General features: G+C 40.2%; 1 protein-coding gene across 1 annotated transcript; it reads left to right on the top strand.

Annotated features, from left to right (window-relative positions):
- Nucleotides 1-243: 243 nt before the first annotated feature.
- LOC103453565 (chaperonin CPN60-like 2, mitochondrial) lies at nucleotides 244-5,646 on the top strand. The gene is made up of 17 exons (XM_008393106.4): nucleotides 244-438; nucleotides 847-978; nucleotides 1,259-1,418; nucleotides 1,542-1,717; nucleotides 2,143-2,238; nucleotides 2,346-2,450; nucleotides 2,805-2,891; nucleotides 3,010-3,099; nucleotides 3,350-3,430; nucleotides 3,512-3,580; nucleotides 3,652-3,729; nucleotides 4,021-4,116; nucleotides 4,191-4,290; nucleotides 4,373-4,476; nucleotides 4,573-4,678; nucleotides 5,099-5,177; nucleotides 5,268-5,646. Exons 1-17 carry the CDS (start codon nucleotides 379-381, stop codon nucleotides 5,371-5,373), a joined length of 1,725 nt encoding a protein of 574 aa, XP_008391328.1. The 5' UTR covers nucleotides 244-378; the 3' UTR covers nucleotides 5,374-5,646.
- Nucleotides 5,647-21,433: the final 15,787 nt, after the last annotated feature.

The raw sequence follows: 21,433 nt of genomic DNA, 5'->3' as shown, positions 1-21,433 counted from the left end.
ATTGAGGGAGTAAATGAGTGGGTTAAGCGTCACACTAGGCTAGCCATAATAATGTGATTCAAATTCACTTTTGGTGAGAATCGAACCTAAAATCTCTCACCTACAACCGAAGAAGAATACCTCTAGACTGTAAACAAAATGGCATGGCTTATAATTTTAGCTGGCTGGTAGGTTTTCTTTGTAATTTTATTCTTTCCTAAAGGCCAAATACTCCTTTGAAAAAAGGGTTACAAAGCTCAATGACCAGCCCAAACCCATATTGACTCATCATCCTAAAAGGCTAAAACCCTACTAAATCCCCTCACTTTCAAACCCAAAGAGACTGAAGAACCCCTTACTCAACTCAGTTTCTCTGCAGAAGTGCAGTTCCTTCCGACCATGTATCGAATAGCTTCAAAATTAGCTTCCTCCGTCGCTTCCTCTACTTCCAGGAAACTGGTACCTGCACCCCATTCTCTTTTATTTTCTCACAAGATTTCAATTTTCCATTCCTTCTCCGTTTCGTATCGTTTGCTTTTCATTTCTTTCTTTTTCTTAAAACACCGTTTGGTTGCTGGGAAAGTTTGCTGAGAAAAAATGTTGCATTTTTAGTGTTCATGCTATACTTTTGGTTTCTGGGTTATGAAATTTGGCCACAAAGTTTATAACTTCAGTTTGATTTCTTCTTTTCCTGCATTTTCTTAGCAACCAAACGTATCATTTGGTCATTAATTGAATGGAGCGAATCAAAATGAAAGAATTCAAAATTTTGACGTTTTCTTTATTTACTGTACTGTTCTAGAAGGCTTTGTTAATTGATGTTCATAAACTTTTTGTTTTTGTTGGATGATGTTATGAATTGGAAAGGTGGGCAGTAGGGTTATAAGCAATAGGAATTATGTGGCAAAAGATATCAGTTTCGGGGTTGGGGCTCGTGCCGCTTTGTTGCAAGGTGTCTCTGAGGTTGCCGAGGCTGTCAAAGTTACAATGGGACCAAAGGTATTGGATTATGATTCTTAAATTTTTTGTGTGGTTATGTTGTCATACTTCATTACTAGAATGTCTACCAGCAGACCTCAATGTATAAGAAATTTCTTTACTAGTATATAAGTTGCAAGTACAAGGAGCAACGGTGGGAACGAAAATCTCAAAGTAGCGAAACGTTGATTTGGAATCCCTTTAGTCCTACATGTGCCTTTGATTTGTTTCAATAAAAGTGAACGAAATGGTACACTCACTAAGGTTTTATCTTCTATTTCTTGCTGGCTGATTGATTTAGGGTCGCTATGTGATTATTGAGAACACTCATAAGGATCCTCAGGTCACCAAGGATGGGGTTACTGTTGCAAAAAGCATTAGTTTCAAGGGGAAGTACAAGAATGTGGGTGCAGATCTTGTGAAACAGGTTGCTAAAGCTACTAATACTGCTGCAGGAGATGGTACTTATTTCTCAATTGAAAGCCTCGATACATGTTCTAAATTATTGACTTTGAAGAACAAATGTTGCTTCCATTTTGAAAATCCCTCAACTTCATGGCATGGTGTTAACCATCTGATTGCAGGTACGACTTGTGCAACTGTCCTGACCCAGGCAATTCTCATAGAAGGTTGCAAGTCAATAGCTGCTGGGGTAAATGCAATGGATTTGCGCATTGGTATCAATGCGGCAGTTGATGCTGTTGTTACCGATCTGAAAAGCAGAGCATTGATGATAAGCACACCGGATGAGATTACACAGGTGATGTGGGTTCTTGGATAAAAAATGTTGAATTGCTAAGTCATACTTTATAGACCTTACTATTCTGAATTGAGGGCAGGCAATAAATGGGATATACTTCATAAACCTCTTTGTTTTCGTAATTGATTGAATCTTCTTCCTATAAGTTTGTGAAAGTAGTGTTCTTTATCTAGTCTTCTTGCCCACATTTTCTCTCGTACGATGTTTCTTTCCAACAGTCCATAGCATTATGAGGGCAGAGTGAACTTTTGAGGCATGCTGAGGATCTTAATTGTTTTTCTATTGAATACCAGTTAATACATAGGTGGATGGTTTTCAGTGTTCTTATGCATGTTTGTTCATTGATGTGACTAGTTTTGATATGATAAATAAGTTGCACTGAATCTTTTCATTGGACATTTGTGTTTGAATATGTTATGAATTAGGTTGCAACTATTTCTGCAAATGGTGAACAAGAGATTGGAGAACTGATAGCAAAAGCAATGGAAAAAGTTGGGAAGGAAGGAGTCATTACTGTTGCTGTGAGCATCTTTTTATTTTTATTTTATTTATAATAACATAATTATTTTGTTTGACAAACGTGTTAAGTGTTTGTTAGGCTGTTCCTCTAATTTGCTTATTTTCGTAGGATGGGAACACTTTGGATAATGAATTGGAAGTGGTGGAAGGGATGAAGCTAGGCAGAGGTTATATTTCTCCTTATTTTATCACCGACCCAAAGACTCAGAAATGTGTAAGTTTAAATCTTTGTAACTCTACTTCATGTAATGGTTAGCTCCTAATCATAGTACAACATCATCACATGTCTGTTTATTCTTTCGAAAGTAAATTATCTTTTCATTCCCCTGAGCACCAGAGAAGCTGCAAACATCTCAACCTTTATCCTATTATTCCTGTAATTAATGTATGGTCCCGGTCTCATAGTCCCTTTATTTATGGGTTGCCATCTTTATTGAGTTGGAGGTTTATCTCATAGTGTTAGGGTTACTCAATGTGAATTTCATAGACAGTATATGCTTTCTTCTTCCGTCTTCACCCATAATTTGATTTGACCTGCAATTGGGAAACCATAATTTTTATGCTGCAGGAACTGGAAAATGCACTGATCCTCATTTGTGAGAAGAAAATTTCAGACCTGAATTCACTTGTGAAAATACTAGAGCTGGCAGTAAATGTAAGTTTCCATTTTCTGATTGTTTACCTTTTATCCACAACGGTAAGCGAATAATCATTTGAAATTTGTAGATAAAGATCGTCATCTCTTATTCCTCCTTGTATCCAATTTTAAACAGAAAAATAGACCACTTCTTATTGTGGCCGAGGATGTCGAAGGTGATCCACTTGCTATGCTTATACTCAACAAACATCATGCTGGAGTTAAGGTATGCCTTAGACTTCCCGTACAAAGTTCATCATGTTTTGGATAATACATGAAGTATGCGTGTTCTTATTTTCAATTTCAATTATCAATTGGTTAGGTAATTAGATGTATCCAGATGTACATAGACATTTCTTTTGTACTGTTGCAGTTGGACATAACTATTTGAGTTTTTCTTATCAGCATGATGTTTTAACACAAATTGTATACCTTTTCATGTCAACATGCACAATTGTAACTAGTGGAATATGCAGGTTTGTGCCATCAAAGCTCCCGGTTTTGGGGAAAACAGGAGAGCTAGTTTAGATGATCTCGCCGTTTTTACTGGGGGAGAGGTAATAAAGTATTCAAAACGTTAAATTATATAAACATTGACTTGTTGGTTGTAATAGTGTATTTATGTACTCGTTATGCAGGTTGTCAGTGAAGATCGTGGTTTGACTCTTGACAAAGTCAAATATGAAACGCTTGGCTATGCAAAAAAGGTTTGCATTCACCTCACCTCTTGTCATGCTTCACTTGTATGTCTTGCACATCATGACCAAATTTTTAACAGGTGACTGTCTCTCTTGACGACACAATCATTCTACATGGAGGAGGGGATAAGAAGCTGATTGAAGAAAGATGTGAGGAGGTATATCTGAATCACATAGATTCTGCTTTGTAATGTTGTCGGTCAAACATCTTTTGATATGTTAATCATATGAAGATTTTCCAGATTTGTTATTCAAGCTTTTTCTTTGCAAAAAGCCCATGTTTCTTGTATTATACATTCTGAAATCGTCAATAAAAATATTGAATGTGTTAAGTTGTGCTATTTTGGGGAGCTGCTTAACTCTATTATTGATAATGTCGACCCATAAATTAGTGAAGCTCCATCAAAGGTTTTTGAGCAGTCTAAACATCGCATATATTTTTTTTACAGTTGAGAACAGCAATGGACAAGAGTGATGCCATGTTTGACAAGGAGAAAGCACAGGAGCGGCTATCAAAGCTATCTGGTGGAGTTGCCGTCTTCAAGGTAAGTTTTCACCTTTATGAATTGCACTCGTGTGTTTTATGCTCTCACACGCTAGTATATCTTTTTCTTAACAGGTTGGAGGGGTCAGCGAGGCAGAGGTTGGGGAGAGGAAAGATAGGGTAACCGATGCTTTGAATGCTACAAGAGCAGCCGTGGAAGAGGGAATAGTGCCAGGTTGGTTGATTTTCGCAGTTTGTTGGTTAAATATATTCTCATATATCCCAGCAGAATAAAACCATATGATTGTTATATTTAGGGGGCGGTGTTGCTCTCTTGTATGCTACAAAATCTTTGGAGAACCTTCACATGCAAAATGAAGACCAAAGAAGAGGAGTACAAATAATCCAGAATGCTCTTAAGGTTTACTGATCGACTATATCACTTGGCATTAATTTTTTTGGGGGCTTATTTTAGGTTGTTTTAATGACCTCGTGTATCATCGTTTACTTTAAACAGGCGCCCACGTTCACTATAGTTTCGAATGCTGGTTTTGATGGTGCACTTGTTATTGGTAAATTGTTGGAACAAGATGATCTTAAAATGGGTTACGATGCTGCCAAAGGTTTGTTTTATTCCTCCTTTTTGTTTTCATTTATTTCTAAACTAATGTTTTTGCTAACTTTATGACATTTATTCACTGTGATTGAGCTGTATTGGCCTACAAAGTATGTTGATAACGTTCTTATTTGGTTCAATTGAGTAATATGGAGGATTCAAGCTTTAGTTGGCTAAGTTGAGGTGCTCTTAAACACTTTCCTCCCAATTAGAGGTGGATAAAATTTTAAATATGTTATACATCCATGACAGTACTCATCAGAAAATAACTTCCAGCTTCCAATACTCGCCTTCGTTTTTATTTTTCTTTATGTTTTTTGGTGGTAGCTTATCAAAGTTTCAGTGTACGCATTTTTTCCGTATTTTTGGCTGTTCTAAACGTTCTCTGCTGTTATCCCCGTCACTTAATCACTGTGCTTGTGAATAGGCGAATATGTTGACATGGTGAAGGCTGGAATCATAGATCCTCTAAAAGTCATCAGAACCGCCTTGGTAGACGCTGCCAGGTGAAATCAGTAGTCGGTTTTGTGATAAATAAAAAGCTTTAATCATGCGGTGTTCTTGTATCTCAAACCAGTATGTGTCCTCTATTGCAGCGTCTCGTTGCTATTGACGACAACGGAGGCTGCCGTGGTGGACAATCCAGATCAGAAGAAACCTCCTAGCCGTGTCCCTGATATGGATGCTTTGGGAGGATATTGATCGTAGAAGAGATTCTCAAATCTAGTGGTGGTAACTTGGTCTGGATACAATACACCGGAATATGCCAGTTAGATCCGGTCCAAGAGTTGGACTGAACGGTTCTGAGTGTCGGAGTATGTATGCGTATTCCGGTGTATTTAGAAAATTTGTCAAACATGAACTGTTGTGTAACAGTATCTGGGGACTTCTGTCATCTAGTTTTTGAGAACTAGGAATAAAATTGTACTGTGGAAATTCAATAGAGTTTAATTTTAAAAGATAATAGTACTCGGATACCAATGTTTTAAAAGGCGGAGGCGTGGACGAGGCGTCTCATAAATAGCCTCTCCTAGGCGAAAGCCTTAAGACGTGAGGTCTCATGAGACCTAAATTTGATTAATATATATTATACACAATTATATATAATATATAAAAATATAATACTTTGTAAAATAAATATTCATTGTTATTCAAAAGTGCACATGTCACAAACAAATTGAACTCACATCACAAACAAGTTTAACCAAGCAATCAAATTAATCAACAGTCAAACAAATAGAGTGGAATATTTGAATAAGGTATGTAGTCTTAAAAAAAAAAAGGATAAGATAATGTATCTTTTAAATAAGGGAATTTTAACAAAAAGCTCGCAGTATTGTTCACTTTAACGAAAAATCACATTTTTACACTAAAAAGTCAAATCTGGTACTATTCACTTTACCTTTTATTTTGTCCTTATCATTAAGACTCAAAGTTTTCAAGCTATTTTCATTAGTTTTCCTTTTAAATAATATAACGTTAAAAAAAATAAAAAATAAAAAACTGATGTTTATCTTTTTTTTTCCTGCTGGCAGAATATCCAGAAAAATATGCTTCTTTATCTTAAAAAAAAATTAAAAAAAAAAAAAACTAAAACTAAAAGATGCTTATCTATTTTGAATTTGAGAAAAAAATAATATAAAAAACAAAAAGTGAACATAAAGGAAGATGGTGGGAAAATAAATGTCAACAAAGTAAGGTCATTTTAAACTTAAAAAGAAAAAAATATTAAAAAAGGAAAAAAAAGGCGCTCGCGACTTCATCTTCTTCGTTGGAAGACTGCAACTTCTTCATCTTCTTTAGACAAACGACCCCCTGATCAGAAAATTTCAGATATGGGCAACTCCAAAAAGAAAAAGCGGACGCCCATTGAATGCCTCAGGCACGCCCCGGCCACCCAGGCGCCCCCGACGAAGCCTAGGCAAATTTTTGCCCACTCCCACAAAACAGAGGCGATTTTCCTCACCCACCTCCAAGGCCGCCTAAGCGCGCCTTGGGGTGAGTTTTTTAAAACACTGTCGGCTACGCAGCTCAATTATTTTATTAAGATTTTAGTGTCACAACAACATTATAGAGGAACTTGTAAGAAAGTTTTAGGTAGCAGTGAAGCTTCGAACGCTAGGACATTGTCGAGTTTGAAGAGCCATGATTATCATGTCTTACTGCAATGGCTCTTTCTGATTGGAATTCGGCCCTACTTGGACCACGATGTGGTTGAGACGGTTGTATATTTGTCTCAGTTCTTCTAGCAACTACGTGCCAAAACGTTGCGAAAGTGAGTGTTAAGGCTTAAAAATGTCACACACCAATCCAAAGAGTCTCAAGGCCCAATTGTCACGCAAAACTTACATTCAAGCCTAAATACATGCCAAGGCACGGGATTGACGAGGAATATATTTACAAACATGCCATGCCACGATAATTAAGCCGGATACGCACGTCATGCTTATACCTATTCATCACGCCATGCTTCTCATGCTAGTCATTGCCATGCTAAGCCCAAGTCACATATTTAGGGCTTGTCAAGTGGATTGTGGTGTGGATGGTTACGGAAGATTATCGAGCCTACGTGAAATCAGGGTCATGGAAGACTTTGGGCTGCTTAGGAGCCCAATGATCCAAGCCCATACCCTTTGTATCTTACACAGGCCTCATTGAGAGAGAATTAGCCTAGTTTACCCATTTCCCTAGCAAGCCAACTCCTTTAGTTAGGACTAAACTAGGTTCTTGCATTAAATGCATGTTAAGCCCAACAAGTCAGGCATTTAATGCTAACTTTCCCTTCCCAGCTTGCACAGCCAACCTAACAAGCCCCGATCCCGATGTCCAAGGGACATCGGGATGGCCTCGTAGACAAGATATACGCCCATAGGCAGGACATTCGCCTGTTGGTAGGACATACGCTTGTAGGCAGGACATTCACTACTAGGCAAATCATTCGCTCGTAGGCAAGACATTTTCCCGTATGCAGGACATATGAGTAACCACTACATAAGCACAAAAATCATTGAACATAATCTTTCCAAAGTATAAGTATGTATATCTCAACGGAGCTCAGTAGCTCAAACATCATATCATAAATCATGTTCATAGTATATAGTCATCAATCATATATACCATGAAGAACGAAAAGTCGATAAAGCATGATAATTCGTAAAGCGTGAAACCAATTTACTCATAAACGTTTCATAAAACGTATCCATAAATCATGTTTTTCATGTATGCATTTCTAATAGTAAAATCATGCATTTTTAAAGGGTCCACTCACAGATACTCCGTCGTCGAAGAGCTGTGCAAATTAAGAAGGACGGAAACGCCGCTAATAAATGCACCTAAGCACATAAAGGGTCCAATTAATAAAACTTTATCATAACGATTGAATTTCGAAAAATGGACATCATAAACGGATTCAGGAAATCAAAAAACATAAAGGGGACCTCGGGTACCCCCCATGTGCCGCCACGGGGTGGCTGCTTTGACGGCCATGTGAAGTCGCACGTGCCGATTTAGGTTGTCAAAAAGTTGGCCGAAAAAGTCGCTGGCGCTGCCGGGGACGGCGGTGGAGCATAATACCTCCCATGGAGGCACGTGTGCTCCACGCGCCGACTGGGATCTGGGCTTCGACTGGGTTTGGGCTTGGGGTTTTGGGCTTAGGCCTGGGCTTAGAAGCTTGGCCCAAAGATATATGGGTTGGGCAGTAAGGTTGGGTCGGGTTTCAACTTGGGTTTGGGTCTGGGTTTAAGGGTTATCGGGTCAGGTTAGTTTGTTTTTGGGTAGAACTTCAAACGCCCATAACTTCTTCGATACTCAACCAAATCAAGTGATTCAAAAACAAAAGTTATAGTATTCAACGAGACGAAGAAAATGGTACTTTGCACGACACTAACTCGTCGTAGTTTAGCCAAAAATTGCCTCGAAAGTGGTGATGCTTGCTAGGGAAGCTTTCCTTATGAGATTCCTACGTCTAAACATCAACAAAACTTCTCGAAACTACTTCCAAACATACACCAAGACACGATCTACAATTTTTGGATAAGATTCAAGGCTTACCTTCACCGGAGAACGTGGAAACTCGTCGGAAAACTCAGTGAACAGTACAAGCACTATGCAGCAAGTTTGGGAGGGTTTAGAGAGTTCTCGTTTGAATCTGAGTTCACTAAGATGATGGTGGGGATGTTGATGTTGTTGTTGCGTGGTTTGTTTGTGTGAAAAGCCCTCGGAAAGGGTGGTTTGAAAGAGACTTGAAAGTGTAGAGAGGGAAAGAGATGAAAGTGTTGTGAGAGATAGAGAAAGTATTGCTTTCTAGAAAATAAGAAAGAGAGGATCATGGGGAGGGAAAGGAAGGAATCATGTGGGCCCTTTGCGCCTACACGTTCGTGGCAATAAAGACATTAAGAATCATTTAATAAGATTAAAACTACGCGTTTCGAAAAGATGGTCAAACAAAGTCAACTCAAGGGCATAATGGTAATTTCATAAGTCCGTTAATATGAAAATACACTAAATTTGGGATGGGGTTTCACACAACCAACACCCGAAAGCCATGAGGCACGCTACCAGAAGTAGCGTCTGCGGAAGGCCGCCCTGGGAAAGCCATGTCTTGAGAAGAAGAAAAATGCAGGTCTCAATAGTGCAACTATCTTACACCAAAATGGGAATAATAGAAGGGCTAGGGAGAAAGAAGGGGAAGACCAAGCCACAAAAGGAAATTCCTTTGAAGCCTAAAGAAGAACCCTTCATCTACAAAAGGAGGGAGATAAGCCATTAGAGGATGGATTGGAGGAACACACAGAGTAACGCATGGAGAAATAGAGATAACATAGTGAGAGAAAACCACCTAGGAAGAAGCCGAGAAAGTTTCATTTAGCCCAGAAGCACACTCCAAGTCTCAAGAATCACCGTTCATGCAACCTTAGTGATTCCCACAACCTTCCATCAAACATCTGAACCATTAGAAGCCTTATTATCACCCCGAGAAATCCTAAATCATGCAGCTAAGAATGCCATGCAACCATGCAAACCCTTTCTCTCTCATGTAAACTTATAATCTTCTAGCTTCCACACGACGCTTCGCTTGAGTAAGTCATTATCTTGATCAATCATGCTATCTTCGAGCCGTTGATATTACCGGGGAATTTCCTAAGACAAGCTATCTCTTTCGAGATATTCCGGGACTTGTCACGAATCCGCACTAAGTAAGATAAGAGGACATTTTCAAAGCCCAAATCCACCTCGACCTAAAAGTCCCCCAACAATGAGAAGTGGATGATATGATCGAACTTATTGTGTACATCCTATGTTGGCTAGAGCAAATACATCAACCGGCATTTTTTCACAAGTATGGTTCATGTAATGATACATTTGTCATACGAGGCCAAACTTGTTGACCGGTAAAATTTAACATAATTACAGAATAACCATTACATAAAATAACAAGTAAAACTTTTGTTTTTGCTAAACAGTTAGAACTTTTATTCATAGAACTGATTTCCTCTTATTACAAATGAAAAAAAGTTACATGATAAAATTAACCTAATAGAACAACCAAAAGAGAAACACAACAAATCAAACGGGACTCCTAAGTCCAACCTAAACACAGCTCCAACTACTCAATTTTGTGTACAAGCTTCATTGTTGAATGATGCTTCCAAATCACATTTTGGGGCATTGAACCTCTTAGACCCAACTCCCTCGGCAGTAGGCTGTCTCGGCGTTGCTGGGCACGTCACTTTTTCTGGTATGCTTCCCTTAGTTTTTCGGGTTGCCGAATCTATTTCTTTCATCTCGGTTGCTGAAATCACCTAGAACAACTACACTACACAACAATAAACAAACTCAAGATCAATTGAAGACGTACATCCAAAGCAAAATACTCGACGAGGTTGATGGTGAGCTCGTTGAGAATACAAACACCTATAGATATATATCTATATATCTGTATATCTATATATCTATATATCTATATATCTATATATCTATATTAGTTTCTTGTAGGTTAGTTTCCTTTCCACAAAACAAAGCTAACTCCTATATAGAACTTAATTCCACTGAGAAAGGGAGAAAAGAACAAAAGTAAGATGTGAGAGGAGGGAAAAAAAAAAGAATAAAAGCGGCCAAGGGAAAACCAATGCGCACCGTTATAGCGCTAATTCCTTTTTCTTCCTTCCCCCTGTTCCCTTCTTCTCCGTTTCCTACGTTTTCTGGCAACCAAAAACGCCAAGGGCAGTGACAAATGCAAAATTTTAAGGTCATGGGTACCAATGTAAAAGGATCAAAGATAGTAATTACAAAGTTTATATACTAAACATCTTTTTAGCACAGCAAGGTCATTAGAAAAATCTGTTCCTCAAATTTTGAGCACATAATAGCTACTCTACATTTTATGGGTGAAAAAAAACAAGAGGGGTTTTTTTTTTTTGTGTTTAAAAAGAAATGAAGATAGTTGTTCTTTTTTTTTTTTTTTTTTTTGGTCAAATGAAGATAGTTGTTCTATATTAGGATTTTGTGGTATTAAAGAAGTTTTCTCTATTAGTGGGATAACGTTTTGTTGTTGTTATTGTTGTATATTTAATTAAAATGAACTTATTAACTAGGGCTTTATCACTTAACTTAGTTGGTCAAGGTAAAGTGGGATTCCATGTGTTTTATTTTTTATTTATTCTTTTGTCGTAATCATTGTGTTAAAAAGCTCAAACATAAACGTACCATTTCATTAAAATTAGTATGACAAACCAAGAAACTACGACGTTCAAATGAATAATGAAGGTTTTATATGGGTCTTCTTTCTCACGAGGTGTATGCTGTAAGCCTGCAACTCATTCACCCTCATTGAATGAAACTGCTTAGACTATAAGCTCCATAACTACGTGGCATTTAACAATACAAATAAAATTGCTTAGACTGCATGTAGAACATATAGCCCTGGTACTAGAACGGTCCTTCCTGCCAAACATTTGGAGAGTCCTCGAAGGACCTTAATCGACGTTTTTTCCCAGACCTCGATGGTCCTGAGACCACCCCGGTCCCTATATGAATCTGCCCCTGCAAGGGTGAAGCGCCCCAATCAGTCGATGCTCGCTAAGTTTAGAATTATTACTCAGTTTTTGTACTTTAAGGGTGTATTCGATTAGGAGTTTAAATGATTTTAAAAGAGTTAACAAATCTACATGTATTTCATCAAGATCTTAAACGAATTCATGGAAGTCCATGGATATATATTCAATCAAGATTTTGAAAGACTTTATAAAACTCAATAGAAATCTGAGTGTATTTGTTATGGATTTGAAGTAGTTTATGAAACTCCATGTGTTCGTTTAGATTGGATGTTAAAGTATTTTAAAAGATGCAAGATTTTAATGGATTTGGAGGGATTTTATAGTGTTTTTTTAGGCTTTAGGAAATCAGGTCTCTCCCAGAAGATTTTTAATGATTTCATCCAAAATTCAAATGGAGTACGTGGAACTCCATTAATCTCCATGGATTTATCTATTTTCAAATTTTTCAAATTATATAAAGCCATTTCCAAACTCCGCCGTGTAAGTTTATCTTACATTGCCGGTCCCAAGCCCGGATAAAGGAGGAGGGGGAGGGCGTCAGGTAGTCGACAGCCGGCACTCCATGATCACGTCGAATCCTTATGAAAATGAATCCAGAACAAAATCGCGCTAAAGCTAGGGCGTCACCCGTAAGTGGCGCGCTGTGTGGCCCGAGCACAGTGATAAGTGAGCAAGGGTCGCTGTATCTCCATCGGCACCCGGATGCAGTGTTAAATCAGCAAGGGGGCCATAGAAACTTCTTTTCGAACGACTCCACTCAAAGTTGTTTGGGAGCATATGCTCCTATCAACTTTACACGGGACACACAAAAGAAGTACTTTGATCCTATTAAACGGGGGAGGGTGAAGAAGCTAGGACAGAAGGGTAGAGTTCAAGAGAGCAAAATGCGTTTAGGAACGTGGAATATAGGAACCTTAACGGGAAAATCTATGGAAGTAGTGGAAGTTATGGTAAGGAGAAGGATAAATATTATGTGCCTACGAGAAACTAAGTGGGTTGGTAGTAAGGCAAAGGATCTAGAAAACTCAGGGTTTAAGCTTTGGTATTCGGGCACAAATAGAACGAGAAACGGTGTTGGCATCATCGTGGACAAGACCTTGACACAAGATGTTGTAGATGTCAAGAGGGTAGGAGATAGAATCATGGCAATCAAGATTGTAATAGGACAAGAACTTATCAATGTGATTAGTGCGTACGCACCTCAAGTAGGGTTGGATACGAGTTCGAAGGAGAAATTTTGGGAAGACCTTGGAGACTTGGTGCAAGGAATTGCTCAGACGGAGAAGTTATTTATAGGAGGAGATTTAAATGGACACGTGGGCAGGGAGACAGGCAACTATGGAGGTTTTCATGGTGGCCATGGTTTTGGGGAGAGAAACGATGATGGGGAAGCTATCTTGGATTTTGCAATGACATATGATCCTTTCTTAGCCAACACCTTCTTTAAGAAGAGAGAAGAACATGTGATCACCTACAAGAGTGGGTCATCAAAAACACAAATAGATTTTCTTCTAATGAAGAAAGGGGATCGTATAACTTGTAAGGATTGCAAAGTTATACCAGGAGAGAGCGTGGCTAATCAACATCGCTTGTTGGTGATGGATGTACATATCAAAAGAGTGAGACAAAAGAACAAGACTTGGAAGTGCCCAAGGACTAGATGGTGGAATCTAAAAGAAGAAAAACAAGTCATTTTCAAAGAGAAAGTAATCACCCAGTGTGTGTGGGATAGAGAGGGGGAAGCTAGCCAAATGTGGGATTCCATGGCTAGTTGTATTCGAAAAGTAGCAAAAGAGGTATTAGGAGAGTCCAAGGGCTTTGCCCCACACCAAAAGGAATCTTGGTGGTGGAATGAGGAGGTACAAACAAAGGTGAAGGCTAAGAAGGAATGTTGTAAAGCCTTATACAAGGATAGGACTGATGAAAATGGTGAAAGGTATAGAAAAGCAAAGCAAGAGGCGAAGAAAGCTGTGAGAGAAGCTAAGTTAGCGGCTTACGACGATATGTATAAACGACTAGATACCAAAGAAGGAGAGTTGGATATCTATAAACTAGCTAGAGCAAGGGAAAAGAAGACAAGGGACCTAAACCAAGTGAGGTGCATCAAGGATGAGGATGGAAAGGTTCTTGCTACAGAGAACGCGGTTAAAGACAGATGGAGAGGTTATTTTCATAATCTTTTCAATGAAGGATATGAAAGGAGTGCTTCTTTAGGGGAGTTGAGTAACTCAGAAGAGTGTAGAAACTACTCTTTTTATCTTCGAATCCGGAAGGAAGAAGTGGTTGTAGCTTTGAAGAAGATGAAGCATAGAAAAGCAATAGGCCCAGACGATATACCAATCGAAGTGTGGAAAGTTTTGGGAGAGACAGGTATAACATGGCTCACTGACATTTTCAATAGGATTTTGAAAACGAAGAAGATGCCAAATGAGTGGCGAACGAGCACTTTGGTGCCTATATACAAGAATAAGGGCGACGTACAAAATTGCATAAACTATAGGGGTATTAAGCTAATGAGTCATACAATGAAGCTCTGGGAGAGAGTCGTTGAGCATAGATTGAGGCAAGAGACACGGGTTTCGGACAACCAATTCGGGTTTATGCCAGGGCGCTCAACCATGGAGGCAATCTATCTCTTACGAAGATTGATGGAAAGATATAGAGATGGGAAAAAGGATTTACACATGGTCTTTATAGATTTGGAGAAAGCGTATGATAGGGTCCCAAGAGACATTCTTTGGAGGATTTTAGAGAAGAAAGGAGTACGAGTAGCATATATCCAAGCTATAAAGGATATGTATGAAGGAGCAAAGACTGCCGTAAGAACTCATGAAGGACAAACTGAAAGCTTTCCTATAACTGTAGGATTACATCAAGGCTCATCCTTAAGTCCTTACCTTTTTGCGTTGGTAATGGATGAGTTAACAGGACATATTCAAGATGATATTCCTTGGTGTATGCTTTTCGCAGACGATATAGTGTTGATAGATGAAACTCAGGAAGGGGTAAATGCAAAGCTTAACCTTTGGAGAGAAGTGTTGGAATCTAAAGGTCTTCGCCTAAGCCGATCAAAGACAGAATATATGGAGTGCAAGTTCAGTGCAAATGGAGGCCAAAACGAGTTAGGGGTGAGGATCGGAGATCAAGAAATACCAAAGAGCGACCGTTTTCGTTACCTAGGATCTATCTTGCAAAAGAACGGAGAATTAGATGGAGATCTCAACCATAGAATACAAGCTGGATGGATGAAGTGGAAGAGTGCATCCGGCGTGTTGTGTGACCGCCGTATGCCACTGAAGCTCAAGGGAAAATTTTATAGGACGGCAATAAGGCCGGCGATGTTGTATGGCACAGAATGTTGGGCGGTGAAGCATCAACACGTACACAAAATGGGTGTAGCGGAGATGAGGATGCTTCGTTGGATGTGTGGGCACACGAGAAAGGATAAGATTAGGAATGAGGATATCCGGGGTAAAGTAGGAGTAGCCGAAATTGAAGGAAAGATGAGAGAAAATCGGTTACGATGGTTTGGACATGTGCAAAGAAGGCCTACTGACGCTCCGATTAGAAGATGCGACTATGGGACAGAGGTTCAGGGCCGAAGGGGTAGAGGAAGACCTAGGAAAACTTTGGAAGAGACTCTAAGAAAAGACTTAGAGTACTTGGATCTAACGAATGGCATGACATAGGACCGAGCACAATGGCGCTCTAAGATTCATATAGCCGATCCCACTCAGTGACTTGGATTTTCCAAGTCTCCAACCGAGAAGTTTTCCTCACTCAGGAAATTAAGGGAACACTACCTCAACCTACATGCTCTACTCACAAAGCTTCAACAAAAGAAAATTCAAAGAACTTAGCGAAGAAGGCTTTGGTGTAATTAACACAATACATTGAAATGAAGGAAAGCTTATTTATTGATATCCCTGATAAGCTACAAATATGTACATATACATAAGTCAAAATAAACAAACAAGAGGGAGCCTTCACAAAGGTTGCTTAGGAGAAGTCTCAGCAGTCGGTAGAGCCCCAGAAAGAGAAGGCACCGGAGGGGGATCATTCGGAGCCTCAGTACTGGACAGAACCCTAGAAGGATGAGGCATCAGAGGTTGATCATTTGGAGCTTCATCACGCGGTACAGCCCCAGAAGACGAAGGCAATAAATGCCTTTGGAATAAACCCACAAATCTCTGATGATCAAGTAAAACCTGACCATCAGATTCCTTCATCTGGTCAAGCTTCCTCTTCATGTTTGTAGCATAGTCATGTGCGAGCCGGTGCAACTGTTTATTCTCATGCTTGAGCCCTCTAATCTCCTGTTTGAGATTCATCACTTCAGCCGCCAATGATTCAACTTGGCGGGTTCGAGCAAATAGGCGTTGGGCCATATTAGACACAGAACCTGCACACTGAACACTGAGAGCCAGAGAATCCTTAACAGCTAACTCATCAGACCGTTTGGAAAGTAGTCTGTTATCTTTGGGAGTGAGAAGGTTCCTGGCCACCACCGCAGCGGTCATATCATTCTTCATCACGGAATTCCCAACGGTAAGAGGACCAGTAGGGGAGACGAAGGATGGGCGCCATATGTTGTCTGGAGAAGGCGGAGCTGCCTCTTCAACAATGTTCAAGTCAAAACGACGGTCGGAGGGGCCAGACATTTTCAAAGGTGTGAAGAGAGAAGAGGTCGGACAAATCAAGATCTTAGAAGTGCAAGAATGGAGCTTCTACTGGTGGAGATTCAAGTGTGCTTTGGAACTTAATGCCAGCCCCTATAAAAATCTGCACTCGACAGAGCTTCAGAAATCGAAGAGGCGCCTGCTCAGAAATCGAAGAGGCGTTTGCTTTCTCAAAAGCTGGGCTGCTCAGAGACCACGAGGGTCGATCTCAGAAATCGAAGAGGCGTTTGCTTTCTCAAAAGCTGGGTTGCTCAAAGACCACGAAGGCCGATCTCAGAAATCGAAGAGGCGCTTGCTTTCTCAAAAGCTGGGCTGCTCAGAGACCACGAGGGCCGATCTCAGAAATCGAAGAGGCACTTACTTTTCCAGCCTTGTCAGCACCTGTCACACGCACACTCAGCTTTGCGGAAATTATGGGCATTCTGTCGAAGACTTCTGGTGAAGTAGAAAGCACATGAGTCTTACTGTTCAATCACCCACTTCCCACACGCAACAGTAGCTCATGGGTACCACAGATAACTTTGCCAAAGTTCTCTGCCAAAGTTGAGCACGTGAAGCTTGCAGCTCCCATTACATCGCTCTGACCAAGAAGGGTAAAACAATAGCAAAGAAACAGCACTAACAAAGTTTAGACACATAAATTTTGAAGGTCTAGCTACCATATTATTACCCACAAGGGTAAAGGAACAGTATCACTGCTGGATAATTGGAAAGTCCCTGTGTGTCAACCTCTGTGCTTCGTGGCAAGGTAGACTAGCAAACATGCCCAACCTTTACTCACATTCAAGAAAACACTCCCAACAAGATTGCTTGCTCCAAAATCGAAGAGGCACCGTCCTCCGAATCTCGAGAGCCAGACTCCCAACATGACTACTTTCTCAAAAATCGAAGAGAGGGTAAAGGAACAGTACCATTGCTGGATAATTGGAAAGTCCCTATGTGTCAACCTCTGTGCTTCGTGGCAAGGTAGACTAGCAAACATGCCCAACCTTTACTCACATTCGAGAAAACACTCCCAACAAGTTTGCTTGCTCCAAAATCGAAGAGGCACCGCCCTCCGAATCTCGAGAGCCAGACTCCCAACATGATTACTTTCTCAAAAATCGAAGAGACACCGCTCTCCGAATCTCGAGAGCCAGACCCCCAGCATGATTGCTTTCTCAAAAATCGAAGAAGCATCGTTCTCCGAATCTCGAGAGCCAGATCCCCGATAGGATTGCTTGTTCGAAAATCGAAGAGGCAACACTTTCCCAACTTCAAGAGCCGGATCTCCTTGGATAAAGCTGTTTATAATCTTCACACGCAACATCACCTTTCCAGATACCACAGACCACTTTTTCAAAGTGCTCTGACAGAGTTAAAACATGTGAAGCTGGCAGCTCCCACTACCGTGCTATGACCAAGTAGGGTAAAGGAATAGCATTACTACTTGTTGTTAAGGAGATTCCTATATATGTCGACCTCCATCCCCAACGGACAGGCAGACCTGCAAAAATGCTCAACCCTTCCTCATATCTGAGAGGGCACTCCCAACGAAGCCTTTCGAAATATTCAGCTTTCTTTCCCCCCGATAATATCTCTGCAAACAAGCTATACTAGAGCAAGAATATCTCATATCATCAGGGTTAAAAGCAAGAGTATCCCATATCATGCTTTTTCCCTGTCTTTTCCTTTGGCCTTGTTCTTATCTGCAAGACAAGGAGAAAGAGAGCAATCAGTCAGCACTTGGAATCAAGCTTCCAGCCAGGAACTGACTGCCTGGAACCCCTTACCTGATTACTTACCTGCCATTGCTCTCGAGTACTCATCTTCAACATCTTATGCTTCCAGGGAAGATACCGCATCTGCCTGAGGAACAGATAGGGCAAGGGAGAAGGATACAAGGAAGCATGTGGAGACAAGCGAAACAGCACACGTGCCGATACATCCATTACTCTGTCAAAGCAAAAGTATCCCATATCAGCAGGGTCGAACGTACTCTAGATTTGATGGACTTGTTTTGACCCTCAAATTCTTCAGTCGGCCTTATACTCTGGAGGAAACCAGAAAACCCTCCAACTCAGTTCAAGAATAAGCCTGTGGAAAGTTACTTCTTCAAAAGCAAAAGTATCCCATATCATCTCTTCTCATGTTCTTCTCTTTATCCTTCATGCTGCCTGCAAGATAGGGAGAATGTGAACAATCAGCCGGAGCTCTGATTGCTTACCTCGTCTGTCACCTCTTTCAGCAGATCCTCTAGCTCGGCGACTTGGGGGACTCCTACTACATGGTTTGTATCGCGCTTGACCAAGCCTGAAACTACAAGTAAGCTTCAAGTGAAATTGATACATTACCTTGTGCATCTCCACCAGTTAAAGATACCACCCCTAGATGGAGGAAGAGTACTTCCAAAGAAGATGCCACATCTACCTATGAGACAGATAAGGCAAGTCAAGATGATACCGCACTCCGATACTTAGAAGTTTCGTGATTACGAGATCATTCTCCCACAATATTTCCTAATGTCATTCGTACTAAATCATTCACTTGTACTCACTAAAGGAGAGCTTGAACCTATGTACTTGTGTAAACCCTTCACAATTAATGAGAACTTCTCTATTCCGTGGACGTAGCCAATCTGGGTGAACCACGTACATCTTGTGTTTGCTTTCCTGTCTCTATCCATTTATATACTTATCCACACTAATGACCGGAGCAATCTAGCGAAGATCACAAAAAGCGACCGTTTTCGCTACCTAGGATCTATCGTGCAAGAGAACGGAGAATTAGATGGATATCTCAACTATAGAATACAAGCTGGATGGATGAAGTGTAAGAGTGCATCCGGCGTGTTGTGTGACCGTCGTAGGCCACTGAAGCTCAAGGGAAAATTTTATAGGACGGCAATAAGGCCAGCGATGTTGTATGGCACAGAATGCTGGGCGGTGAAGCATCAACACGTACACAAAATGGGTGTGGCGGAGATGAGGATGCTTCGTTGGATGTGTGGGCACACGAGAAAGGATAAGATTGGGAATGAGGATATCCGAGGTAAAGTAGGAGTAGCCAAAATTGAAGGAAAGATGAGAGAAAATCGGTTCCGGTGATTTGGACATGTGCAAAGAAGGCCTACTGACGCTCCGGTTCGAAGATGTGACTATGGGACAGAGGTTCAGGGCCGAAGGGGTAGAGGAAGACCTAGGAAAACTTTGGAAGAGACTCTAAGAAAAGACTTAGAGTACTTGGATCTAACGGAGGACATGACACAAAACCGAGCGCAATGGTGTTCTAGGATTCATATAGCCGACCCCACTTAGTGGGAAAAGGCTTTGTTGTTGTTGTTGTTGTTGTATATAAAGCCATTTCTGATTTTTGCTTTCTTTTGGTTGATGTGTTCTTAAAAAGACCTTTTGGTACAAATGTTTTCTCAAATTCTTGTACTTGAGAAGCGGAACGGGTTGTCAAGCGGCCGCTACTGGTTTGTGCTTACTGTGTAGAGTGAGCCATTGAACGGTAAGATAGTTCGTAGTAGAAATCATACGATAACATAACAGAGTCAACTATATTACAGGCAGCCCCACAAAGTAACCTTATGCCAGTTTTCCAGTAACTATTGTACAATGATTTCTGTTACCATTTACGTACACACTTGAGGTTCATTTTGTACACATAATTGGATTCTATACATGATTGGTGCTACCATTACTGTACACATGATTGCTGTCTAGTGAGTTGGTGTTGGTGGAATATGCTTAAAAAAATTTAAAATGTTTAATCCCATGTTCTATAGTACAAGTTGTGTACGTGTGAGTTTGAAACAATTTCCCTAATGAAAGTTATTACATGAATGTTTTACGCTGGTCTTTTAATGTTCCCCCGTCTTCAGGTGTATGCCTAGAAGGAAAACGAAACAATTTTTCCAATCAAAGTTATCAGTTATCGTATATGTTTTCTTTGTCTATGATAGTGGCGGAGCGAGAAATTGTACAACGATAGGGTTATAAAATGGAAGCTTCCAAAAATTTGCAACCCCAAATGGAGCACTACGCGTGCAAGGTCTCGACCGTGGTGGGTTATTGCAGGAAGGAAGCCACATTGTGAAAAACATATCAATGGAACCCAATGCTTGTGTTTTTGGTGTCCTTAATTCTTGTAGGATGCACAAGAATACAGATATTGCAGAAGAAATCGCCATCAACGTTATCACTATGAACTTTGAAATGACCAGGAGCTACATTATGCTGTCGATTATATATGCTGCTAGCGGGAGATGGGAGGAGTCATCAAAGTTGAGGATCTCAGCGAAGACAAAAGGGTTGAAAAACATCCGGGGCGAGTTGGATCAAGGTGAAACGATAAGTTCTTTATGTTCTCGGCAGGGGACACTATGCAAGTAGGCTTTGAGTTGATTTGAGGTATCCTTCAAGACTTGGCGCTTCAGATGGAGAGTGAGGGTTATTTGCTCAATAAGAGAATGATTCAACATAGCTGGCTACAAATGTAAACATTTCCAAATGATAAATTGGATTGCGTTATTCTTGGAAACTTCAGTTATACTATCAATATCAATGTGACCATACTATACTATATGCATTGTTGCAATTTGCCACCCCCAACAAAGAAAACTAGTCCATTAATTTGTTATGTTGTTGCGGTATGCCACCTAAAAGCCTAACTCCATCTATTCTTTCGTCCAAAAAGTTGTGAGTGATTCGCACTTGACCTTTTTATTAATGTCTAGAATATCGGTACCAACTTAGTTTGAACATTCATGCGTAAATCACATGCAACTTTATGAATGGAAAAATTGATGAAGTTAGCCGTAGGTGGCACAATGCAACAAAAATTTAACTGAGATCTGTAATGTTTAAGTAGTGTTGGTTTAATTTTCCCATTGTTTGGAGGGCCAAAATCTGTTTTTAGATGTCCTAAATTTTGGGTTTAGACCCTTAAGCATTGGACATGGTCTTATTCTACAAAATTAAAAATTTCTTTATGGGGGAAATTGTGCGTTCTCATATCCGTTTACCAAACTTAATAACACCAATA

Source organism: Malus domestica, chromosome 09, assembly GCF_042453785.1.
Source record: "Malus domestica chromosome 09, GDT2T_hap1".
NCBI classification, from domain to species: domain Eukaryota; kingdom Viridiplantae; phylum Streptophyta; class Magnoliopsida; order Rosales; family Rosaceae; genus Malus; species Malus domestica.
This window is presented reverse-complemented; position numbering and strand designations above follow the sequence as displayed.

Coding starts and splice junctions, on each gene's coding strand:
- LOC103453565 (XM_008393106.4), top strand. CDS start 379: ATGTATCGAATAGCTTCAAAATTAGCTTCCTCCGTCGCTTCCTCTACT. Junction 2,892..3,009: donor TACTAGAGCTGGCAGTAAAT/GTAAGTTTCCAT, acceptor AATTTTAAACAG/AAAAATAGACCACTTCTTAT. Junction 4,477..4,572: donor TAATCCAGAATGCTCTTAAG/GTTTACTGATCG, acceptor TACTTTAAACAG/GCGCCCACGTTCACTATAGT.